Source organism: Periophthalmus magnuspinnatus, chromosome 8 (assembly GCF_009829125.3).
Source record: "Periophthalmus magnuspinnatus isolate fPerMag1 chromosome 8, fPerMag1.2.pri, whole genome shotgun sequence".
NCBI lineage: Eukaryota > Metazoa > Chordata > Actinopteri > Gobiiformes > Gobiidae > Periophthalmus > Periophthalmus magnuspinnatus.
In genome coordinates this window covers 16,288,133-16,315,385 of record NC_047133.1, presented here as the reverse complement: position 1 = coordinate 16,315,385, position 27,253 = coordinate 16,288,133, and the positions used below count along the sequence as shown (strand labels likewise).

Sequence of the window (27,253 nt, the reverse complement as noted above, 5' to 3'; positions counted from 1 at the left end):
AGAAGACATTTGGTGACAAAAGACGATGTTCTGGTGAAAAAACAAAACACAACCTAATATTTTTCAAAACTGTTTTATAGTTACTTTAAATCAGGGGTCGGCAGATACTTAAAGGCCCATATGACTCTATTCTCTCATCTGCTCTAATTCCTCATCACAAACAGACCTGGGGTTGTGTTTTGTTTCATTCAAACATGTTTAACACACAAACCTGCATATTTACACTCAAACTGAAAACACTGTTCCACCTTGTGATGTCATCATGTGGTAATACAGGAAGTGCTCCACTGTGTTTTTAAACTCCATACACCTTCACTAGAAACTTTTGGATCATTTCAGTCCTGGAATTGCCAATCTCTACTGAACTAAAAGTAAAAGGAGCTGGTAACTTGAAAACTACCACTTCATGACATCACAAGGTGGAACAGAGCATTTTGAGCTTTGGAGATGTAGACAGACTAATAATAAAGTGTAACTCAAACATGTGTGAATGAAACAAAACACAACTCTAGGTCTGTTTTTGAGGAGGTAACAACATTAAAACATGGATTAAAGCTCATAAGAGTCCATCGGTTTGAACACATTTCCTCTTTGATTCTCTTTAGCCTGATCACAGCAGACTGGACTTGGGTCTGACTGCCAAAGATTAAATTATTCCAACTATAAGGGCCATCTTGTGATATAAAAATGAGGACCAGGAGCTATGTGGTAACACCTGGTCTTCACTGGACCTGCCATTTCTGTGATTATGAAAGAAAACACAGCATAAATGATCGTTATATTTTACTGCTAATTTGATCTTGCCCCGTCTGAGCATCTGTGCAGATCTGCCACCAGCTTCATAACAGATGAGTGTCTTTAGTCTGAAGTGGTGAGTTATAGTGTGTTTTGTCTCCTTTAAATCATTGGAAAAACATCATTTTTTGGTGAGTTATGGCTCCGTCAGGCAGATGATGGAGACCGAAAGACCAACTGTTATGAGCTGCAGCCCGTCCAAACCTCCAGTGTGGCCCCTGTGGCTCATTTCAGCATTAAATCAGACGTGTTCTTCAAACAGAACACGTTCAGATGTTTATCCATGTTCTAGTCGTTTCTTCTCCTTGAGCCTCTGAAGTTTTTTTTTTTGAGTGATTCATGTTTGAGTAATCTTTAATCGACTATTTTCAAGATGCCATTTTGTCGATCTACCCCAGTTTAATTTCTACCGCTAAACGCCCACTGTGACGTACACACCTACTCTTGTCTCTTTGTTTTCGTCTCCTCTCTTCTCTCATCCCTCATTTCCTTGTCCTTGTCTCCTCATTCTCCACTCCCCATTCTCGTCTCCTCTCTCTTCTCCTTTTTCGTCTCCTCTCTCATCTCCTCTCTCGTCTCATCCCTCGTCTCCTCATCCTCATCTCCTCATTTTCCTCTCCCTGTTCTCGTCTCCTCTTTTATCTCCTCGTCCTCGTCTCTTCATCCTCGTCTCCTCATTCTCCTCTCCCTGTTCTCGTCTCCTCTCTTGTCTCCTCTCTCGTCTCCTCTCTTATCTCCTTGTCCTTGTCTCTTCATCCTCGTCTCCTCATTCTCCTCTCCTCATTCTCGTCCCCTCTCTCGTCCCCTCTCCTCGTACTCGTCTCCTCTCTCATGTCCTTTATCTCCTCTCTCATCTCCTTTCTCATCTCATCTCTGATGTCAGCTCCTCTTTCGTCTCCTTTCTTGTCTCCTATCCTGTCTTCTCTCTCATCTCCTCTCTCGTCTCCTCTCCTGTCTTCTCTCGTCTCCTCTCTCGTCTCCTCTCTCATCTCATCTCTCATCTCTTCTCTCATCTCCTCTTTCGTCTCCTCTCCTCGTCTCCTCTCTCATGACTGTGACGTACACTCCCACTGTGATGTACACACTTCTTTCTCCAGTTTTATTTTCTTAATCGGTGATACTCGTAGGATTCGGCGCGTCGTCATTTTGGTACAAATGAAAAAAAAGTGCTGCTCTAGTGTGATGTGCAGGTCCATAGGGGGCGCCGACAGCATGCGGCGCTTTGTTGTGATGATGTTCATGGCGACATCAGCTCCTATTGGACACCGCAGTTTTCACACTAGAGTCCATGTTGTGTAATATAGCACCTTAAATGCTCAAATGTTCTGTCAGAAGCATCTTGTGAATCTCTTAACTCCATATTTCTCTTCACAGATCACCAAGACACAGCGACCCCCGAGCAGCCAGACCGACCCAGCCCCAAGAAAATACAAGCTGCGACAGATGAAGACGAGGCTGAGGAAGAGGAAGAGAAGAGCAATTTCAAAAACAACATGAAGGGAACCACAGAGGAGCACAACCGCTGCTCTGACTGAACCACACGACCACGGCAGGATCCTGGGGAAGGGGCTGACATGGAAAAACTGAGAGTAACACGTCTTAATATGAGTGAAACGTAACATACAAAGTCACCTCTGCTTAGGTCAGGGAAGACGTCAGGGTTTTGATGAGGAGGTGAGGAGTGACGCGCTGACCGGTCCATTGTTTATAGTCTAAACTCCTGAGCTCAAGGTCATGTCCCAGACCAGACTGCACATGTTTATTCAGAATCCACAGATCTAATTCTTACTGAGCTAAATGTTGAGTCCGTGAGAGTAGTTCTCGTTAAACTTGCACCATTTCAAACCATGTCTCTAAACTTTTAATCCTCTTTGAGTTGTCTTTACTCTTGATTCGCTTGTTTGCACTGACATCTTGTGGCCGTTATGCGGAATTACAAGTCATATTCTGAATTCCGCAGACACAGTGGAGCATTGACACTAATCCAATATAAAATCAAGTATGCCAACTTTTTAAAATATATATTGCTTCTGCTGTAGGCTCTGTGCACAATAGCGCCCCCTACCTCACTGTTACTGTCACTACTTCCTGTCCAGTTTTATCTCTATGAGGCTTTTGCGGAGTCACGATAAAGTGAATCAATATTTAAAGATCAGACAGTGGACAGGGAGCTGTGGGTGGGTTAGGGGTCAAGGGTCAGAGGTTAGGGAGTTGGGGTCAGACAGTGGACAGAGGCATGTTAAACGCTACATAAATAAAATAAATACTTGCTAACTTTGAGGTGTAATAAATATTTAAACAGCACCACAAACTGAAATATAAAAATAACTGTGTCTTTATTTTAATTAATTTGGATTTTAATAGGTTGTTTATTTTATGTTTTCTGATTTTAATAAAAGTGACTGTTAGCGTTGAGACACAGTGAGCTAGCTAGCGTGCTACTGTACACAGAGCCTGTTTATTTTATTCATGTTTTGTTTTTGTTTGTTTTTTTTGTTTTTTTTAGCCCAAAAGTTCCAGTTTGACTTCAGTGAATGAGTTATTACAGGAAATCTGATTCACGTTCATCTAAATTAAAGCCACACTATGTAACTTTCGGAGGGCCTGTCACCAGCTTTTTTCTATGGGAATTGTTTAACTTTTTCTGAATTGCTCCATAGTCTGGCATTAAAGTTATTGATGTACCTGGATATGAGCAGACGACTCCAACAGACAAAGAGTCAAGTAACAAACACTTAAAAACATTTGAATACATGTTTGAGATCATTTGAATGCCATAGTATGGAATATTTCAGGCAAAACAATAACATCTCCATAGTGACTGAACCTCCCCAGGAAAAGGTACATAGTGCAGCTTTAGTACAGCTTAATAAATGTTTGTGTTGGTTCTAATTTGAATAATCAGCCTACAGTTCAATAATGAGGTGTGTGTGTGTGTGGGGGGGGGTGTTGTGTGTGTGGGGGGGGGGGGGGGGGGGGGTTGTGTGTGTGTGTGTGTGTGGGGGGGGTGTTGTGTGTGTGTGTGTGGGGGGGGTGTTGTGTGTGTGTGTGGGGGGGGTGTTGTGTGTGTGCGCGCGCGTGCGTGTGCGTGTGTCATAAATAGATATTGGCCTTTGCAAATTGTCAGTTTTAATTAAATCTGAACCAGAGGTGGGACATAACGAAGCAAAAGTAGTAAAAAAAATATCTGCACTTAACTTAAGTACATTTTACAGTGTGTACTTTTGACTTTTACTTGAGTACATTTGACAGCAGTATCTGTACTTTCTACTCCACTACATTTTTTAACTAGATTGAAAAGTAAAAGTATTTTTCTTATTGTGTGAGACCTGCTGAAAAAACCTGGGGGTTTATTTTTAACATGTTCAGAATTTGAGCAAAACAAAAATATACAAATAAAAACAGAAAAAAAGATCGATTCAGTTGTTTCTGTTGAACAAAATTCAGCTCAAATTTTTATCAAAATCACCACATTTGAAGCTTTATAACACTCGAAATCTGTGAGAAATACTTTTACTTTTTACTCTTCAAGTACATTTTAAACAGGTACTTTAATATTTTTACTGAAGTAGATTGTTTCATGTGATACTTTTACTTCAGTAAATGTACTTTTACTTAAGTAACAAAGCTGAGTATTTCTTCCACCAGTGCAAATGTTCAAACTCAGACTCAGACAAAGCCGGTTTGTTTTATAGGCCAAAGGTCAAAGTCTTCTCATTACAACAGAAAGTTTATTTTTATAATCACATGAAAAACCTCTTTATGGGACCAAACAGACGCCACTCAGGTTCAAACATTAAAATAACACTGTAAATTTAAACAAACGAGTTTGGTTTCCATGTTCTAGTTTTATATATGAAGGGAAAAAAAACTACAAAACTGACTCAAGAAATTTAAATTAAAATCTAAATTAAAAAAACACTACCTCTTCTCTTTTTACTCCGACAATCTCGCCAAATGAACACAAAAACGCCCTTTATAATGTGTATCTCATAAACGTAATAAACAGAAGTGATATTTCCCTTTTGTAAATGGACTTTTTTCTATGGCTCTGAATGAGTTTGAGACGTGAATTTGTCAGAAGTATTTTTGTACTGGAAGGTCTGTGTCCGGGTCCGTCTGCTCCGTCCTGTTTCTGCTGTAGCTCGTGTGCATCGCTGGGAATTTCTGAAGTAATTTGTGCAACAGGTCTGTGAAACGTGTGAGATTCTTGTGTATTTAGACGTGGTTTTTCTTTGGAGGGAGCGATTCTCTGTGGGGCCTGTCTGTGGGGCCTGTCTGTGGGGTTAAGGGAGCACACACCCAGCGCCCACGCCTCCGTCTCTCACTGCTCAAAACTCAAAACCAACCACCACGAGAACATATGTATGAGATTGTATTTTATTTTTTTCCATTCTCTGGTTTCTAAATGTTTTGTGGTTGTTTTTGGACAATAATAAAAAATAAACAGTTTTTTCGTTTCACCTTCAAACTCGTTGTGATTCTTAATATTTAAAACACAGGCAAATTTCAGTTTGGGAACGTAAAAACGTGCCCTGAGAATATGTATTTTGAACACTAATTTTGAGGAACTGTAATCTAGTACAGTAATTAGTAGTAATTTAGGCTCAAACTGCACAGAAACAGTGAGAAAAATATAAAACGCAGCTCTTGCGGTGAAGCAGAAGAGATTTGAACTTCTACAAAGAGTCTTGTAACGACTGGTGGATCAAAAGATGAAAAACACAGGAGGTGGTCATAGGTGGTTGACGGGAGATGGCCATCATGGGGAGATGGTTGTAGGTGGTCAGAGGGAGCTGGTTGTGGGGAGGTGGTCGTCGTGGGGAGATGTTGTCGTGAGGAGATGGTCGTCGTGAGCTGCTTCTTATGGGGAGATGGTTGTAAAGAGATGGTCATGGGGAGATGGTCATAGGTGGATGGAAGGAGCTGGGTTGGAGGGAGCTGGTTGTGGGGAACTGATCGGAGGTAGATGGTGGTCGTGGGGAGATGGTCGGAGGTAGATGGTCGTGGGGAGAAGGTCAGAGGTAGATGGTCGTGGGAAGCCGGTCGGAGGGGGCTGGACGTAGGGAGCTGGTCAGAGGCTGAGGTGATCGGTGGGTCCAAAACTGGATCTGAAGGAGACAATAAAAACAAAGTAAATACTACGAATTACACGACGAAGCAGACTGGGCCGAGCAGTTAAATACTACAGAGGACAAAGAGGACACACTGACGATCTGGCCCCATGTGGAGAAATGAGCAGAGTCTTTGTCCTCCACAGGGTGTAGTTTGATTGCTGATGGGCTGCAGGTGAGTAGTGGGTGGTGCCAGACTCTCCATCCAACCCTAGACACAGAAGAAAGGGGGGAGACAGCACAGAAAACACAGAAAAAATTCTGAGAGTGACAGGAAACAGAACAAAAAGTGAAACAAACATTTTTTTGGTTATAATTTGAGACCTGCAGAAAAGACTGAGGGTAGGCTTAAAAACTGTATAGAAACAATGAGAAAAATTTGAGTTATTGTGAGATTTGAACTTCTCCAGTGAGTGACAGGAAACATAGAACAAATTGAAACAAACATGAAGCTGTTTTCTTTCTTTTTTTCTTTATTCTTTATTTGTCAGTGGCCATGTACAAATTCATTAATCTTACAAAAGAAAATATGATTTGTACCAGATTTAGCTACTCTACTGTCCATGTGCAGTCCCTGGACAGTGAACACACATTAAAAATACACATTTCATTACAATTATATTATAAAACTAAATCAGTTCATTATTAACATTAGCAGTAAGATACAATAAAATGTCCCCATGTCCAATACATGATGTTTTCTTCAGTTCATACAAATATAAAAAATCATTATGTTATGTTTTAACCCTGTGTTGCATCTTCTGTTTGTCATTTATTATATCAACTGCAAAATAAGGATGTAAGTCTCCGGGACTGTCTGGAGAATGGATCATTACTTCAAGACTAAGACCTGGCTGTTGTGGATTTATTGAGAGTGTCAGAAATGATCTTTTAATTACCAAACTCTAGACACTGAGCCAACCGGACACGACTGCACTTTCATACAAAACTGCTCAGATAAATGATTTATAAAGAAAGATGCACGTTGGATCACATCTGATACTGGTTAAAGGTGCACTGTGTAACTTTTCCGATTGACCGTCCGACACCTGGATATGTCAATGTTCCAATGTATGGTAAAAAATCACTCTCTCCGGAACTGGATGAGCAGCAAAACGCCTTCCACTCCCACAAGTTTTTGTTCAGCTGACAGATTTTACTTTTGTTTTTTACAATAATTTAAATACAACTCAATGTAAAAGTATTCAGAGTATCCAGAACACGGTACTCTGATTGGCCCATGTACTAGGATACTTCACAAAATACATTTTACTGCACTGTTCAGTATTCTGTAACTAAATACATTTTCAAAGTATTCTTCCCATCACCCTTGTATAAGGGAGGCTCATGGATGTATGTTACTGCATTCAAATTTGAGGCAGAAATTGTCAAAAATGTTCATCTTTGGCCTATTATCTATTATTTTTGCACAGCATTAACTGAAGTAAATGTCTAAAAGTTCAAGTCTATCTCCAGAACTGGACTCACGCTCCTTAAAACACCATGACGAACCAGGAGGTAATGTAACTCCTCCTCTTCCATCACATTTTTGTAGAGTTGCGAGTTTTGATTGAAATGACCTAATCCATCACTTAATCATTATCATTTAAAATCTTGTAAGACCTCAAATACTGAAATACTTGGATAGATTTTTTCATATGACATGTGTTTTTTGCTCAGGTATCTCTACTTTTACTTTAGTAACAAAATGGAGTACTTCTTCCACCACTTCCGTCAGTCCAGTACAGAAGATTTTTTTTTTTTTTTTACTGAAATATTTTGGGGACCAATATTTGCCTTATTTGGCTTGCTTCTCCACAGATCTGCCCTGTAACTAAGTGGCTAATCACATTTGTCTCCGTGAAGGCTGGATAGACAACAGATACCGGTCTAAAAAGATACTCAAGTAAAAGTATCAATGACACAATCTACTTAAGTAAAAGTATTAAAGCACCTGTTTAAAAATGTACTTAAAGAGTAAAAAGTAAAATTATTTCTCACAGATATTGAGTCTTATAAAGTTTCAAATGTAGTGACTTTGATAAAGTTTTGAGCTGAGTTTTGTTCAACAGAAATAATTGAATTGATTTTTTTATTGTATATTTTTGTTTTGTTCAATTATGAACGTGTTAAAAATAAACCCTCAGCCTTTTCAGCAGGTCTCACAATAAAAAGTACTTGTTGTAACTCGTAACTATGACTGCCAAATAAATCTTATGTAACAAAAACATGCTCTAGTTTCCTTATTGCTTAAATGAAACTCTTAAAAAAGCGGGATGATACGGTGCTCTGATTGGCTAAAAGGGGTTTGTTCCCCGTATCAGGTGATTTTGCTTCATTCAATCATCTTGTCAAATGTTATATCTTCGATTGGTCGAAGCGACGTCTCACGGAAGTACAGCCAAAAAACACGAAGATGCGGTGAAAGAGGCGACCTCACTCCCATAAATCTCACATTTTCAACATGTCCTGGGACTGTTCAGACGTGCCTGCTTCTGTCTCCTCCTGGGTCACGTTTCCGGATCAGTTTATCTAAGGTACATCGCATTATTTCTGCGTTTTGCTTGTCATTCTCCTTTCTCGTGATTCTGTTAGCATGTGCAATCAAAACCAATGGTAAGTTAGCCTCCGAGCTAACTGGGGCAATATGCTAATAATAACAGCTGACTGGTTAAGCTAGCTACACGGCGAACAAACAGTATCAAGTTCGAACAATGTTTACTAGTCCTGTGTTTTATGAAAATACAACCGATTATGCTAATTGTGGCTAGCATTGTGCTGTTCCATTGCTTAAAGTTTTCTGTCGAGGAGGAGGAGGAATAAATGTTCTCCTAAACCTCTCAGTTCCTCTATTAAAGTCTACATTATGTTGTCTCTTTACTACACACAGAAATGTTTGTTTATTCATTTATGCCACTGACACAGGGTCCAGGGTGGAAGAAGTACTGCATTCTGTTATTTAACTAAAAGTACAGATACCAGAACAACAAATACTCAAGTAAAAGTATCACATGAAAAAATCTGCTTCAGTAAAAATATTAATGTACCTGTTTAAAATGTACTTAAAGAGTAAAAAGTAAAAGAATTTCTCACAAATTTTGAGTCTTATAAAGCTTCAAATGTGGTGAATTTGATAAAAGATTTTAGCTGAATTTGTTCAATAGAAACAAATGAATTGATCAGGGTTTTTTTTTCTGTTTTTATTTGTATATTTTTGTTTTGTTCAAAGACTGAACGTGTTAAAAATAAACCCTCAGCCTTTTCAGCGCATCTCACACAATAATAAATATACCTTTACTTTTCATTCTAGTTAAAAATGTAGTGGAGTAGAAAGTACAGATACTGCTCTCAAATATACTGAATTAAAAATATAAAGTACTCACTGTAAAATGTACTTAAGTATAAAGTTGAGGTATCTGTACTTTAACTAAGTATAGCACTTTACTGTTTTTACCACTGACACAAAAACCGAAAAGCAGATTTAAACCACAAAAACTATTCTAAATATTGTTAAAAATCATGAGCTGCAAAAAATTAACAACAGAATGAAACACTTTAGTCATTAGTTTGCATCTGTAATGAGTCAGACGTTATTTTTTCAATCTTTTACAGCTTAAATCTGATCATAAGGACATAAAATAACCCAAAATTTCCCAGTAGTGCAAAGAAAAAGTAACATGATAAATATTGACCCAAAAAAATGTAGTTCCAGGTTTCGTGAACTGAATATTAAGTGGTTATAGTGATTATTGTGACAGGTCTACAACTCCCAGAGATGTCATAGTTTTGATATTTCTTTTTAAATTAATAACAGTGTTTACCACAAGGTTATACTGAGACTATAGAGCAGTGGTTCTTAACCTTGTTGGAGGTACTGAACCCCACCGGTTTCATATGCACATTCACCGAACCCTTGTTTATTGAAAAAAAATATATATATTTTTTTTTTTCAAATTCAAGACACATGGATGTTTTACTGGTGCACAAAATGAACCCTGTATTAACTTCACTGTGTTCAAAGAATAAAACCAATACAATGCATGAACTCACAACAAATTACATATATACCTTTTTACAAAGACATGACCTTTTTTAATACTACCACACTGAAATTATTTAAATTTTGAGCCTTATGTATTTCAATAATGAACTTATTGTATTTATGCTATTTATTATTTTTAACATTTTAACACACACCCATCACCTACAGGGTCGACAACCTTTAACACGCAAAGAGCCATTTGGACCCAGTTTCCACGGAAAATAAAACACTGGGAGCCGCAAATACTTTTTGACATCTAAAATGAAGATAACATTATATATAATTATAATAATAATGCAATGGAATAATGTAGGTTTTATTTTCATGGACAAGTCTTCTACACGTGGCAGATAAATATGGCAAAAATAAGTTAAGTGCATAAAAAATACAACTCACCAAACCGCTGCATCAGAGGGAGCCCTGCACTTGTGTCTTTGGGATGAGGTGGACCCATCGAGGAGTGATGAGAGACAATGACACCCGCAGTGTGATTATGTCTAGTCTGCTCCACAGTTTCTTTCAAAAAACTCTAAAGGCTTATCTTTTAATCCCAGGTACTTAGTCTCCATGTGCCAAAGCAGTTTTGAAGGTTTCATTGCCTCATTTGCTTTTTCCGCATGTTACGCAGAGCGAACTCTGCGCGTGAGAATCACCTGCAGCTACAAACCCATATTTATGTAGGACTCCTGGTATTGTCTCTTAAATTTAACTTTCTTTTTCTTGGAGGTCGTAGGCTCCTCTTCTGGCTCCTCAGTTGACCTTTTCTCCTTTGTTAAAAAGCTCTCCACAGACTTTTGTTTTGGCTCATTTTCACTCACTTGTGGCTCTACTTTTGGGCGATGTGTCTGATGCGTTATACGTGAAACGTCATACGCGGAGGACAAGAGCAGATCTATCACAGATATAATAAACTTTTTACTACATCAAATAGATTTCTGTGGCGATTTCCTCTCAGGATTTTCATTATACATCTACGGACAAGCTTTTTAGCGCGTCATGAGGGACGAGCGAAAGTTACGTCCTCCTGATCCTCCTGCTCCTGACCCCTGTGTGCACAGCGTCTGAAAATCAGGGCTGTGTCTTTACGCAGGACTGTGAGCTGTGTCTGTGAGGCGTGAGCAGTGTTCAAACTGCTCATTTAAGTTGGGCAGGTACTTCGATAGACACGTCAAAGGGTGCATTTGTTGAATTGGGCCAACGTCTGGAGACGCTCGCAGTCCGCTAATCATATGAGTTGGGTGCATGTTTTGACCTCCGCCGAACCCCTGGGACTGACTCACCGAACCCCTAGGGTTCGATCGAACCCAGGTTAAGAACCACTGCTATAGAGGAACATCATGTTATTCAATACTATATATTTTATCAACAAACCCAAAAAAGTCACAGCTGTTCTTCATATAGTTACTTCTGTATGCTTAAGATGAAACTACAGGCATAGAGTGTAGTTAGTTTGTCCAGTTTATTTTAGACCATGGGGGTAAATATTAGACTCTGGGGGGCCGCCATGGTCTCCTCTGTTATTGGAAAGCTCTGGACTAATATTGAAGGGTTGCTTGTTCCAGCGTTTAAAATGTGATATTTTCAGTGGTGGAAGTTAATGAAGTAAAAGAAGTAAAGTCCTGTAATAATGTTTGTTTCTGCTGTAAGTGTCAAAGAGAAACCAAGAGTCGGAAAAATGAAGGCACAAGGGTTTGATGAGTTTCACAGGTAAAGTGAACAGTGAAGACTCTACAGAAAAAAATCTAAGTTCTGAGGTGTGTGTGTGTGTGCAATTTACTTGTTTTCACATGTTATTTTAGTACTGTACTTAAGTAGATTTTACAGTGTGTAATTTTTACTTTTACTTCAGAGAGAGCAGTATTTGTACTTTCTACTCCACTACATTTTTGAACTGGACTGAAAAGTAAATGTATTTTTATTATTGTGTGAGACCTGCTGAAAAGACTGAGGGTTTATTTTTAACATGTTCATAAAAGATTAAAGATTACTCAAACATGAATCACTCCAAATACAACTTAAGGGACTCAATAAGAAGAAACAACTAGAACATCGTTAAAGATCTGAAAGCACTTTGTTGTGATGACGTTTACGGCGACGCCAGCTCCTATTGGACACTGCAGTTTTCTAACGCGGAAGTCAGTGGACTGTTTCTTTTATTAAGTGGTTTTAGATGAATAATGTGATTTAAAATGTGTAAATTATAACATAATGATCCACAGAGATGAGAACTATAGAGACACGAGCACAATATGGCCGATGTCAAGCTTCAAGAATAATTTAATAGGTTCAGATATTTACACTTTTTCTCTCGGTCTAAAATGTTGAAATATTTAAATTCTGAAGCAAACATAAACAAACATTGTCTTGTCGTGTTCCAGAGGGGTCCCGTGTGAGCGCAGTCATGGCCACAGGAGAGCTCAGGGAGTCTGGGAGCCTCCCGGCCATCGCCTCCCTGAACGCGTCCTACTCCACCTCCATGTCTATCCCGTCTCCGTACATATTTGTCCCTCCTTCAGAACGCAAGGCTATCTCTGACGTTCGCCGCACCTTCTGCCTCTTTGTGACCTTTGACCTCCTCTTCATCACCATGCTGTGGATTATCGAGCTCAATGTGAGATCTTTATCTTGATCTTAGATATTGTTAAGAGGTTTATATTCATGTTTATTTGGATATTGTGAAATTCTAGTTCACAAAACGCAGTAGTGCTCCTTTAATTCTTCATTTTCTAAATTAATACCAGTTTCCTGTGTAATCCCTCAGTTGTCCAGGTCTGATCCATGCCAAAAGAAAAATATAAAATCTGTCAGCTGAACAAAATGTTGTAGGTGTTAAGACATTTGGCTTCTTCTTTAGTTCAGGTCAGATTACTGCTGGACACTGCCTCATATCTCTCTGAAAGGAGGAGCTAACTACACTGAAGCCAACACAATTGTTTGTTCAGTGTCTGTTTGTTGGCTAGGTCTACTGTCCTACCCTAAGTGCCCACTGTGCCTGAGTCCTACTTAGCATATTCATTTAAGCCCCTAATGAGTGGTTTCACACCTATTAGCACTATTGTTTTCCTTGTTTAGAATTATGTCTCAGGATGGAGTTATAAATAGGAGATAGATGATGTCTGAAACCCTCATTCCTGTTCAAAAATTTATTGTCTTTCCAAACAAAAATGGTTTCTTTAACTCCCCTCTCAAACCATTTATTTTCTTTGACTTCAAAAACACTCACCACTCATTTGAAGATATTGAGGTTCAGATCAGAGCCAAAGTGTGAAATCACTTGTTAGGGGGTTGGATAACTATGCCAAGTATGACTCAAGCGCAGTGCACACTTACGGTAGGGTGTTTTGAGTTTCAGTGTTGTTGGCTCCTCCCTTCAGACAGATATAAGGCAGTGTCCACCAGTAATCTGACTAGAACTGAGGAAGCAGCTTGGATGAGCATCCAAACTTCTTCACTCCTGCAATGTCTCCTACGATCTGTATGATCGTTGTTGGACTTGGAAACCCAAATGTTTGAGTTTAGCTGTGGTTTGTAAAGTTTAGTCTAGCAGCTAAAATTTTATTTTTTCCTTTCAGTTTCTTTTATCAATCACAATGAGTTTTCCATTTATGTTGTACATCGTTTATCTTGGGCCCTGTTTCGAGAAGCAGGTCTAGAGTTAACCTGAAGCCTGAGTCGGTCACCATAGTAACTTGCTCTCCTCCAACCAGTGAGTCTGTTCTTGAAGGAAAGCTCTGATTGGACCGTTCACTTCCTCATTCACAGACATAGGAACAGTTAAGGGTTAATTACCTTTAAAGAAGGTGTATGGACTTTAAAAAACAGTGGAGCACTTACTGTATTACCACATAATGACATCACAAGGTGGAAGAGTGTGTTTTCAGTTTGAGAGAAGAACTCAGCCTAAATATGCAGGATTTGTGTGAATGAAACAAAACACAACTCCAGGTCTGTTTGTGATGAGGAAACAACATTAGAACAGATCAGAGAATAGAGGAATATGGGCCCTTTAAGTCCATTGTTTACATGATGTTTATTTCCTTGTCTCTGCAGTATTCGAACAGCAGCATCTGGGACAGTTTGGACAAAGAGGTCGTACATTACCAGTTTGAAACGTCCTTCTTTGACATAGTTGTAAGTCTAACTCACTTATGGCACATTTATTGTTTTATTTACAACCAAAAGTAAAAGGCTGTTTTATATCCATATTTATACAGAAAGGCAGTGATGGAATGTTACAAAGTAAAAGTAGTAAAGTACTGTACTTGAGTATACATTTTGGGTATCTGTACTTTACTTAAGTAGCTTTTACAGTGTGTACCTTTGACTTTTACTTCAGTACATTTGAGAGCAGTATCTGTACTTTCTACTCCACTACATTTTTGAACTGGACTGAAAAGTAAAATAATTTTTATTATTGTGTGAGACCTGCTGAAAAGGCTAAGGGTTTATTTTTAACACATTCAGAATTTGAACAAAACAAAAATTTACAAATAAAAACAATTGATTCAGTTGTTTCTGAGCAAAATTCAGCTCAAATCTTTATCAAAATCACCACATTTGAAGCAAAGAACATTAGAGTCAAAATCTGCATGAAATACTTTAAGTTTTTATTCTTTAAGTACATTGTTAAATAGTTACTTTAATACTTTAACTTAAGTAGATTTTTTCATGTGATACTTTTACATGAGTATTTTTTTTGCTCCTGTATCTGTACCTTTACTTAAGTACTTCTTCCATCACTGCAGAAAGGAACACACATTATTCATAATTAATAGTTTTGACCTTTAAGCAAAGTGCAATTTTATTTGTACAGCACAGTTGGTACAAAGTAATTCAAAGAGCTTTACAGAATAAGAAAGACATTAAAGTCACAATACAACAAATCAAAATATAAATAGTCAACATAAAATTAACATTAAAAGAGAAGAGGCAGAATAAAACCCTTTCAGTCATATGCACAGATAAACTGAACCGTTTGGAGGTTGGATTCAAACATGTTCAATGTCCTGGTTTAGTCCTGGTTTAGTCCTGGTTTAGTCCTGGTTTAGTCCTGGTTTAGTCCTGGTTTAGTCCTGGTTTAGTCCTGGTTTAGTCCTGGTTTAGTCCTGGTTTAGTCCTGGTTTAGTCCTGGTCTAGTCCTGGTCTAGTCCTGGTCTAGTCCTGGTCTAGTCCTGGTCTAGTCCTGGTCTAGTCCTGGTCTAGTCCTGGTCTAGTCCTGGTCTAGTCCTGGTTTAGTCCTGGTTTAGTCCTGGTCTAGTCCTGGTCTAGTCCTGGTCTAGTCCTGGTCTAGTCCTGGTCTAGTCCTGGTCTAGTCCTGGTCTAGTCCTGGTCTAGTCCTGGTCTAGTCCTGGTCTAGTCCTGGTCTAGTCCTGGTCTAGTCCTGGTCTAGTCCTGGTCTAGTCCTGGTCTAGTCCTGGTCTATTGTATGTTAGAGCCATATGAACCATTTCACAATCTGAGGACTTCAGAGACAGGCCTCCTGCTGGTGCCCAGAGTCGGGGCTAAACTGGGGCTAAACTGGGGCTAAACTGGGGCTAAACTGGGGCTAAACTGGGGCTAAACTGGGGCTAAACTGGGGCTAAACTGGGGCTAAACTGGGGCTAAACTGGGGCTAAACTGGGGCTAAACTGGGGCTAAACTGGGGCTAAACTGGGGCTAAACTGGGGTTAAACTGGGGCTAAACTGGGGCTAAACTGGGGCTAAACTGGGGCTAAACTGGGGCTAAACTGGGGCTAAACCGGGTGAATCGTTAAAACCTGGAAAAGTCTTCGTGAAGATGTGAGACAGGCCTCTACTTTGATAATGTTTCAATCCAGACTCAAACTATTCTGTTTATCTGCTGAGTTGTATTTTGTTTCTAACCCTTTATTATTAATGTTAATGTTATTAGTATTTGTTATAAGTCGGTTTGTGTGAATTAAGCAAAACACAACTCCAGGTCTGTTTGTGATGAGGAAACAACATTAGAACAGATCAGAGAATAGAGGAATATTGGCCCTTTAAATAAACTTTCAATCATCATTCGCGATGTTTTACCCAAAAGCAGAAATTGGATTGCAAACTCAACATGACAGAAGCTCGTTTCTCTGTCTCAGCTTCTCGCTCTGTTTCGCTTCCTGTGTCTGCAAATGGGTTACGCCGCCTTCAAGCTCAGACACTGGTGGATGATTGCGGTAAGAACAAGTCACATGACCACAAACAAACCCACAAATATGAATCTTTTTCCCAATACAGTCTATTACCCATAATACATATATGTTTTTCTTTTTAGGTGACTACTCTTGTAACCAGTGCCTTCCTCGTTGGTAAAGTGGTTAGAATTTCTCATGTAAGTCTCACCTCTACATTTCAGTGGTTTTAAAAATATTTCAGTTCCTCATTTATAAAACTCATCTGCATCTGACTTTACTCTGAAGATTATACAATTAAGACCTGCCACACCCTGCAGGATTTTTCAGCCTTAAACAATTTTTAAACATGTGATTTATCTTGATTTACAGACACAACAGTGAAATAAAAACCCCAGAATCATGTAGAGCGGGTTAATGACCAAAATGAAGAGTCTGACAGCAGCAGTTACAGAGAGAGGGGACACAGTTTTTACAAAGAAAGTGAATTAGAGCCAGAGTCGATGGAGCCGGATGCGCGTTCATGATCACTTCCTGTTTGGAACGCGGTGGCTAGGCGGTTAGATATGTCCATTTATATATACAGTCTGTGCACCACACATACGAGGAGCTCAGTCAGGGAGAGGCATTAGGCCCTAAATCAGGCAAATTATCCTGTGGTGTGTGACGCTTGAATCAGTATCAAGATATAACACACAGCAAGAAATAAAAATATAATTAAGAGATTTCTAGAAGGAAAAAATCCTTTCATTTCAGTCTAAAGTAAAAATCAGTTTTTATTTCAGCGTATCTGGCTGTGTATGTCACATTAAAATGACTTGAATCATTAAGGAAAGACTTTATAGAAGGACTTTATAGACCTGATCTGTTTTTAGTTTTCAGTGAATGAGCCCGAGTGTTGATGCTTTGATGTTTAAGTGACTGAGTGACAGTAAATGAGAGATTCCACTGTTGTTTGGCAAATGCGTCTCTAAATGTTAATAGATTTAAAATGTTTACTCTTACAGTAATTGTGGCACTAAAATGTTTGTCATTCTGCTGTTGGCTGAACCATAATGAGCTGTTCTGACATGAACTACTGAAATAGACCATAAAACTTTGTCTAATGTAAACACAGATACAGGAACTTAAACTTCCTTCTACGCAGCCATGGATCCTGATAATTTTTTACTAGGTTACACAGGATACAGTACATTCCTTATATGCTGTGCCCTTAAAGCTACCATTTGTCCATGTGTATGTTTGTTTTACCTGGCTCCTCCCGTCTCACCTGGCCCCTCCCCCTTCCCCCTCACCTGGTCATCTGGTTTAAAGTCAGCACCATACCAAAGGATTAGTGATCACAATAACCCCTCATAAGACACTAGGCCTGTATTGTGTTTTCCTTTCATTCACACATAGTTTGTGTTCTATAAGACTGTGATTATAAAAACATGCACTCTGAATAGAAATGCAATACAATTGAGTTACAGACAGATGATTGGCCCAACCCTTAAAACTACAAAGGTAAAAGTTAAAAAAATTTTCTGAATTCCTACCTTGATGCATTTCCTCATTCTACCATAATGACCAGAATTTATACAGCTAAACACACCATACTGTAGATCTGTTATTTGTAATATTGTGGGACTTTTCTGCTTTTCTGCAGGTTGCAGTGCCTCCATTTTGCATTTTATTTCTGGCGTTTTCATTGCTCAAAATACCTTGAAAAACATGTATTCGCATGTTCTTCCAGATCTTGTTCGATAATGCGTTTGGTTATGTTCTCCCAGGTCATGTCCGATAACGCGTTTGGCTACGTTCTGCCCATCACCTCGTTCGTGCTGGCCTGGTTGGAGACCTGGTTTCTGGACTTTAAGGTTCTCACTCAGGAGGCCGACGATGAACGAGGTGAGTGTTTTAACTTTTACCCACAGAGCAGCAGACCATAAAACCCCGTCTCCTCTTCCACCTTCACGCCTCCGCTCTTTTGTGCAGCGTACTTGGCGGCAGTGAACGCGGCGTGCGAGCGAGCCCCGATGATTTACCCCAGGGCTGTTTCCGAGGGGCAGTTTTACTCCCCACCCGAGTCTCTGGCAGGTGAGGACTGGACGGGTCAAATATGTTTAAAAGTTGAGTTTTTTGGCAGCTGTTCTTAACAACACTGGAGAATTCATGTCTCCATTTAATCTGCTGCATCGGTGCTTAAAGTGTAGTTTTATACATCAGTTGAAGCATGTTAATTATATTTACAGTAAATCAGAAGATTTATTGCCATCGTTTGTGAACACAGTTCACAAACTAGGAACTTACTTCGGTGATAGAGTGCAACATAAAACACACTGAATAAATACAATTACAAATAAGGGCATGCACAAAGTTATAAAAAGATATGCTTAAAAAAATAAAATACCAACACAAAAATTAACACATAAGCAGAGCGGGCGACCCAAGGGACAGTTTTGTGCACAAAAAAACATATTTTGGATTTATTATTGTTGTTGTTGTTATTATTGTTATTATGGTTGTTATTGATATTATTATTATTATTATTGTAGTGCAATTTGGATTTTCATTCCAAAGGCTAAACTCTCCCACTCTCAATTTCAACCAGTTTAAACACACCTGAGCCCTGGTCGTTTCTCTGTGATTAGTTTGTAGCTTAAATGAGTTCTCCCATTGGCTTCTTTCATATAAATAACAAAAGAGCCAGTCTTTTGAACGGCTCTTTTGAAATGAACGGATCCTAAAGATTCGGCTCCCATAAAGGAGTCGAAAGTCCCATCACTAATTGTTTATCTTGAAAGGCGTTACATAAATCCAAAGACACTTTACACAGCATTATTCAGTCACTCCACATTCTGTAGTTGTAAGTTACTATTGTAGCCACAGCTGCCCTGGGACAGACTGACAGAAGTGAGGCTGTCAATCTGCAGCATTGGTCCCTCCCACAAATCATACACCAGTGTTTGTGAATATGTGTGTAAATGTGAGTAGTTCCTTGATGTAAAGCCCTTTAAGTCTTAAAGGTGGAAAATTGTGCCTATTTACCATTTTACCAGTTTCATTTTTACCCTGGTTTTTGTCTTCAGGCTCAGAGGAAAGTCTCGACGAGGAAGGACTGGGACGTCGGGCCGTTACAGCACAGGTAAAGGCACTGCTGGGAATGTGAAATTATTTGGAAAAACTATTAGCAGATTATTATTGTTGTAAATCTCTAAATGTGTCTGAACCCTCGTGTGCAGGAGAAGGAGTTTGTGCGACAGGGACGAGAGGCCATGTCTGTGGTGGAGCAGATCCTCTCCCAGGAAGAAAACTGGAAATTTGAAAAGAACAATGTGAGTGTGTGTAAATGGAACTGGAGAGAGGAATGCTGGGAATATGAATATGAGAGAAACGCTGGGAATATGAAAATAAAGTAAATTAGAAATGGAGATCGACCAATAGGGATTTTTTCATGTCTGATGCAGATATGATTGTTAAGAATCCAGAGCAACAGCTGGACAATGAGCTCTGCTGAAATTTTGGGCTGATTTTGATCATTTTCAACAAATGTTATATTTTAAATTGACTCCAAACTCACCCACAGCCTTTTTTAGTCTCATTTTGTGCAGTATCTCTTCACATTTGAATATCCAAATACAGATTTATGCATATTCCTCTGGCAGCTGGTGGCACAAACTAAAGATCAGTCTTTTTTGGAGATTGAAGGCCGATATCTGGTGTGCTAAAAAGGCCAAATATCGACTCGATATATCGGCCAAGCCATATATTGTCTGTCTCTAATTAAAATGTTCAGTGTATTGTCTATAATAAAAGTGATTTAAAGAGCCTGCAAAATCAGCTAATTGGAAAAAAAACAAAAAAACAGGACTGAAAGAAAACCCATAATGAAACTGAGATCAAAATTTGATCATCACAAAGACTGTGACTATTCCTTTACAACAAAACAAATAACAAAATATCTGATCTCATCTACATATTGTTATATAACTTATTGAATTATAATTACCGGTACTAGAAATCAGTTAGAAGAACTGAACAACTTTTATAATAAATTATTTCTGCATTTTCACATCTGCTTTATTTTTACAGGACATGGGCGACTCTGTGTACACTTTGGAGATTCCCTTCCATGGAAAGACTTTTATTCTGAAGGTACAGTGTTTTATTCTGAAGGATTAATAGAGACTTTTGGTGCTATCTAATGAAACAGGTGGGTTTAAAAAAAATTAATAAAAATCTCACCTAAAATCCACCAAAAACTATAAGAAAGTGGGTTATCCATTTGAGACGCTGTGATTACATAACTAAAAATGTCCCGGAAAAGTCCTGGGAAGTTTTAGTTCAAGTCCAATCTCAAAACCTTTATGCATCTGATGGATTTACTTCCTCTGATACAACCAAATGTTTGTTTACTCTCCATCAGAAACGTTACACAGTGAACCTAAAGTGAAAGTCAGTTTAAAATACCTTTGTGACCCACTAACTCACTTTGATCAGACAAAACAACTTCTGGTAAGATTAGACATACATGTGACCTTCTGTCCTTTACACAGACGTAAAGTCACACGTTTAAATGTTATTACACTTGGGGGCTTTCATTGCTCCTGTTCCTGTTTGTGGAAATTCCCTGCATATAAAAACATGAAAAACAGAAACGCAGTAAATTCAAGTGTCCTTAAAGTGAAGCTAAAACTCGAGATCCAACACCGATATTGATACTTTCACTTTTGATCTGCCGATATTAACCGATACGAGTCTAGGGATGTGAGATGGAACTTATTTCTTAAAACACAGTTCACTTATTCCACAGAGATCCAATAGTGTTCTGAAACTGTCATCTCTCCTTCACGTCAGATTGAACAGCTTTGTGTGAAGAAAAGGTCAAATATTCTTTCTACGCCAAAATCAACCTGTAAATCATCTTATTACATCAAGAGGAGGAACAACATGTGCAGAAAGCCCCATCTGCCTGTTGGCCTTCAATAGATCTAAGAGAGCTAAAAAACAGGACAACAGGGAATCTGAACCTAGAAGGAAAGATGCTACCATTCCTTACACTGCGAGTGTGTCTGGAAAAACTTCAGGGAATTTTCAGACAGTTTGAGATTCCAGTCTATTTCAAACCTACAAACACATTAAGACCGAAACTGGATCACCGAAAGGACAAAACCCAAGCCATAAACAAAGTAATGTAGTCTGCACTTTTCACTACACTGAATGGAGTAGTTAAGAGAATGTACCAACACCGTGGAGAGATCTCCTCAAGACCACAGTCTGCTGTGCATCTCCATCTCAAAGACACTAAACACTCCTTTGAAGATAGTGAGGTTCAGATCTGAGCCAGAGAAAAGAAATGGTTTGAGAGGGGAGTTAATAAAGAAGCTATTTTTGTTAGGAAAAACAATCCATCTTTGAGCAGGAATTGGGCCTTAGACATTATCTATCCCTCATCTGTAACTCCATCCTCAGACCCAAAGCAAAACAAAGAAAACATAAACAATAGGGCTAACCAGGAGGCTAATAGGTGTGAAATCACTCATTAGTTGCTATGAATGACTATGAATGACTATGCTAAGTAGGACTCGGGCACAGTTCACACTTGGGGTAGCACAATAGACCTAGCCAACAAACAGAAACTGTAAACAAGGTGTGTTGGCTTCAGTATAGTTAGCTCGTCCCTTCAGACAGATATAAGGCAGTGTCCAGCAGTAATCTGACCAGAACTGAAGAAGTAGCTGTGATGAGCAGCCAAACATCTTTACTCCTACAACTTTTTTCCCAGTTACAGATTTTATATTTTCTTCTTTTGCTACCGTCTTATTCGTCCAATTAAAGATCCAACCAGGATATCGACTGAACCGATCTCATGGATCTTCTGACCTTTGAGATCTGGGTCATAACATTTTTTTTGACAGACTCCTGATTATTTGGTTCTGGATCTTAAAGTTCATATGACGGTCCAGTCCATATCCCATAAGACGGTTTACTGGACAGTGTTGGCCCAAAACACCTTGTAATATGGAACCTTTAACAAATCTGTCCTGGAGTTACTTCACCTGATGGGCGACTGTAGCCCAGTTAGTTTGTGTTTGTCCACTGAGCTGAAGGTTGGCGGTTCGAATCCCGCTCTTGACATAAATGTCATTGGTTGATTCCAGCTCACACAGATGAATGCTATTGTGTCCTTAGAACAAAAACAAAGTGCCACATGCTGTTTTTTTTGCCCTTCTTTATTATTATATTAGATAAATATTGTGTGACATGTCTGTTTGTCTTGTAGGCGTTCATGCAGTGTTCAGCAGAGCTCGTTTACCAAGAGGTGATTTTACAGCCAGAGAAGATGGTTCACTGGAATAAAACAGTCACAGCTTGTCAGGTAACGCTTGAGGCAAATGTGACAGTTATAATGATGAACATTTTTTCATTTATGGATAATTTAACTGTTTTTATTTTGTAGATATTGCAAAGAGTGGACGACAACACTCTCATATCATGGGATGTGTCAGCCGGAGCAGCAGGGGGCGTTGTTTCTGCAAGGTACAACACAATATATCACACAAACTGAACTCTTGTAACTGTCCATGTTTTAATCCTCCTCAAAAACAGACCTGGAGTTGTGTTTTGTTTCATTCACACATGTTTGAGTAGCACTTTATTATTAGTCTGTCTATATCTCCAAAGCTCAAAATGCTCTGTTCCACCTTGTGATGTCATAAAGTGGTAGTTTTCAAGTTAACAGCTCCTTTTACCTTTAGTTCAGTAGAGATTGGCAATTCTAGGCCTGAAATGATCCAAATGATTCTAGTGAAGGTGTGTGGAGTTTAAAAACACAGTGGAGCACTTCCTGTATTACCACATGATGACATCACAAGGTGGAACAGACTGTTTTCAGTTTGAGAGAAGAACTTAGCCTAAATATGCAGGGTTTGTGTGTTAAACATGTTTGAATGAAACAAAACACAACTCCAGGTCTGTGATGAGGAAACATTAGGTCAGATCAGAAAATACTGATCTGATGTGTTTTTTTAAATACAATTTTTTTTAAATCTGAGTTTTTCCAGTAGCTGATTTAAACACATTCTGTCTGCTTCTTTCTTCAGGGACTTCATTAACGTTCGTCGAATCGAGCGTAAAAAGGAGTGTTATCTGTCCGCTGGCATGGCAACGGAGCATGACGCCAAACCGCCGTGCGGCCGCTTCGTCAGGTCAGAGTGGGACTTTAACAACTTGTACAACCAGTCAAAAGTTTGCACACATCAATGTCTTTTTTCATTATTTTTTACTATTTTCTATATTTTAAATGCACAGAAACCATCAAATATATGAAATAAGATAAATGGAATTATGTAGTAAATAAAAAGGGGAAATAACTCTACTAAATGTGTTTTTATATATATATATATATATATATATATATATATATATATAATATATATATATATATATAATATATATATATATTTTAAGTTCTAATCCTAAAAGATAAAATATTCACCTTTTGGTTTGTTGAAAAATATTTCTCTTTACAACATAATCCCATATATCTTACTTCATATATTTGATGTCGTCTGTTTGAATATAAAATGTTGAAAGTAGAAAAAATAAAGAAAAAAAACACTGAGAGGGCCAAACCTTTGTCTGGTCGTGTTTATTTTCTGATAATTAACAGTACTGTCATGTATTTGTTGCTCAGAGGTGAGAATGGTCCTGGTGGGTTTGTAGTCCTGAAGTCCAGCAGTAACCCGTCCGTCTGCACCTTCATCTGGGTCCTCAACACCGACCTCAAGGTGAGAGAGATTTACTAAAGACCCTTCAGTTATTCCACAGAAGACAGTTTTAACTAAAAACGACATATAGTGTGGAGTCAATTATATTCAATTAAAAAAATCTCCAAATCTTACACAGAACAGTTGAGAGTTAGCATCATGGTCCTTGACAAAAAAGTGATACATGTCTTCAAACTGTTCAGATGTTTAATCATGTTCTAGTAGTTTCTTCTTGTTGAGCCACGACGATATGGGTTTTTTTCATGGCCGATACAGATTGTTTAGAATCTATAGAAACCGATGTCTTATAAGATCTGCTGATTATTTTTGGGCTGATTTGGATCATCTCCCCCAAAGTTTAGTAAAACTGAAGAAACTGCCAAACGTCTTCACTCGTACAACTTTTTGTCCAGTTACAGATATGAATTTTTCCTTGTTCCTTGCAGTTGGTGAATACAAACCAAATATCGCCCTCTGGTGGAGAGTTAAAGCTGGTGGCTGATAGGCTAAAACGTCCAGATATCGGCCAAACGATATATGGGTCTATCTCTATTAACTAGATGCCATTTTGCCCATCTAACCCCGTTTTTCTCCTCCACCGGTACACGCCCACTGTGACGTACACGCCCACTTCCTTCTCCAGTTTTATTTTCTTAATCGGTGATACTCGTAGGATTCCGCAGCGTTGTGTAGTCATTTTAGTACAAATGGAAAAAAATGTGCTGCTCTAGTGTGATGTGCAGGTGTCCATAGGGGTCACTGACAGCATGTGGCGCTTTGTTGTGAAGACGTTTATGGCGATGTCAGCTCCCATTGGACACTGTCTGCAAACTTGTTTCTTTTATGAAGTCATTTTGGATGAATATTGTGATTTAAAATGTGTAAATTATAAAAGAATGACCCAGGAGTGTCACAGATGAGAACCATAGAGACACATACAGGACAGTAGGGCTGATTTAAGCCAACTGTGCTACGTTTTACCCAAATCTTTCTTCTTTTTGTTTCCAGGGCCGACTCCCACGCTACCTCATTCACCAGAGTTTAGCCGCCACCATGTTTGAGTTCATGAGCCATTTACGCCAACGCATCACAGATATCAGGGCATCTGGACGCTCCCACCACCACCACCACCTCCACCCTTAACACCAGCACAGCTCCACCGCGGACCTGTGGCCTTTCACTACAATTTAATTTTCATTATTTGCCTGAACTTCAAATAATGGACCTGTTAAACTATTATTATTTTTTTTTACAAATAAAGAGAAGGACACGCTGCTGTATCAATGGATTATTTAATCTTTCTTTCTAAAACAGCGGAACATTTTTGGATCTTACAAACTGAGACTTTTACACTTTAAAATGAAGTTGGCCATTTTGTGTCAGAATGGACTCTCAAAACGAGCTGTTACAAAGACACTGAAGCAATATCATGACTGAAACATGTTTTGTGAATCTCTTTCTGAGCCTTAACCCACAGCGAACACGTGGATCTGGTTTTGATTTGCTGCTTTTTTGGTTGTTTTGTTCTTCTTTTTAATAATCGATCATGTAAACACACAGCCATATATTTTGTTTTTTGTTTATCAATATCATTAACACAGTACTTGATTCACATATTGACGTATATTGATACACTGGAGTGACCACTAGAGGGCAGTGCCACTTCAATTGAAAAACAACTTTTTAATTATTTTTTTATTTTCACTTTGAGGTAAACAGCCAAGAACACACCCTCTCATTCAGTGTTTTTCTTATTTATTTTGACTATTTTTACATTTTATAAACACACAGAACACATCAAATATATGAAGTATGATATATGGAATTATACAGTAATGAAAAAAAGTTTTTGACGAAGCAAAGGGTGGATACTTTGAGGATTTAAATTTAAAATATAAAAACATTTTGGTAGAGTGAGTTCACGTTTTTTCTTTACTACATAAATCCATATATCTTGCTTCATATACTTGATGTGTTCTGTGTATATACAATGGGAAAAGTAGTAAAAATAAAAACATAAAATGAGAACTTTTGGCTGGCAGTTCAACAAATAGATTGCGTTCGTATTCTAGACAAGATGGAGGGCAGAGACCTCAATGGCAGATTCACTGTTTTTACAAAGAAATATTCAAACTTATGATCCACAAATGTAAAACCTCTTTCTGAAACTACTGTGGAAAAACTCATTATCTTTTGTTTACAGAAAAGACACTGAACTTTGTGCCAATTTTTGTCTCATAAACCAGGTCTCACGTCTGACAGTGAAACGTCAAACCCCACCTGAGAATTCTGACCTGTCTCCAGCTCCATGTTGTGAATGCGTCCTATTGACGATGTTATGCTGGGGGCGTTCTGCATGCATCTCTATTGGCGGAATGTAGAGCAGTAACCGTAGTGACACAATGCACAAATTGGTAAACGCTGTCGAAAAAAAGTTTTAAGATGAACTCAAAAAGTCCCAAATGGATTTCAACAGCACATTTTCAGGAGCCTGTGATCAACCCGAGCGTACATGGTCGTGTTTAGGAGTTAGACAAAATGAAAAACTGTTGGCTAATGCTAACGCTAATTAGCTTGTGACCGTAATGTTATTTGAGAGGGATTTGTTTAACAGCACAAATCAGCTGACATGTTGTAGTTCCAACCATGTCAGCTCTTTCTGTTCAGACTGTGAAGCTGTTAGACCTGAATCTGAGCTTTGTTTTGTCAGACAGAGTAGTGCTTCAGTTAGCTTCACGATTCCTGGGAATGTTGATGACATCACCTGCAAAGTATCAATTAATTACTTGCGTTGTCATGTAAACTAGGCAAAACAACACTAACCACTTCCCAGGACGAAAATCGGCCTGTTTATTATCAGTGGTGTTATTTTTAGAGCCGGACAAATGAGCTCTGTGAAGGGTGCTGTTTTTTCTTCTTCTATTTTTGTGTCGGTGACCTCTAGTGGCCTTCGCAGTAAACAGCCGAGTCATGATGGTATCCCTTGATTATCCCTGCGTCTATTGTGGGCTTGTCCCCGGGCTCCGTGCAGCTTTAACCTCCGCTTTTCTGTTTACGCTGCCATTTCAACCATTACATTTTTAAATTAGAAACAAAAACGCATTAGCTCCGTTCAGTGTTTTGTCACGTCAACAAGAAAACATAATCCCAATACTGTTTTAACATCTGAGCGCTAACCAGGCTGGAGGTGGCTAGCTGTATAGCACGTAGGCTGGGTTCACATGACCAACACCATTCAAAAGATAATAATTTTGACTTGAATTGTTAATCGCTATGGCAACGGCAGTGGTGGAGCCATAGACTGTATACATAAATGGACATAGCTAACTGTGGGTTAAACATGATCTTAAGTTTGTTTATTTCTTTCAAAAGCAGTGAGTTGCCAAAGTTTGGGATTTAACTTCATTATGTTACTGTCAGAAT

General features: G+C 38.7%; 2 protein-coding genes across 3 annotated transcripts in view; both read left to right on the top strand.

Annotated features, from left to right (window-relative positions):
- Positions 1–5,263, top strand: part of ppp1r1b (protein phosphatase 1, regulatory (inhibitor) subunit 1B) — a 58,148-nt gene extending 52,885 nt beyond the window's left edge. Inside the window, exon 5 of one of the 2 annotated variants that reach the window (XM_033970972.2) lies at positions 2,170–5,263. In XM_033970972.2, the coding sequence (XP_033826863.1) occupies positions 2,170–2,330 (161 nt within the window). In that variant the 3' untranslated portion in view covers positions 2,331–5,263. The remainder of the gene's footprint in view (positions 1–2,169) is intronic. The other variant, XM_033970973.2, reaches the window with a different exon arrangement.
- A 3,035-nt stretch (positions 5,264–8,298) lies between these two features.
- Positions 8,299–25,282, top strand: stard3 (StAR-related lipid transfer (START) domain containing 3). The gene is made up of 15 exons (XM_033971507.2): positions 8,299–8,446; positions 12,330–12,562; positions 14,002–14,082; positions 16,047–16,124; positions 16,223–16,279; positions 17,852–17,969; positions 18,057–18,158; positions 19,151–19,206; positions 19,304–19,396; positions 20,154–20,216; positions 22,345–22,440; positions 22,522–22,601; positions 23,165–23,269; positions 23,758–23,851; positions 24,839–25,282. The coding sequence occupies exons 2-15, from the start codon at positions 12,353–12,355 to the stop codon at positions 24,971–24,973; spliced, it is 1,368 nt and encodes a 455-aa protein (XP_033827398.1). The 5' UTR covers positions 8,299–8,446; positions 12,330–12,352; the 3' UTR covers positions 24,974–25,282.
- Positions 25,283–27,253: the final 1,971 nt, after the last annotated feature.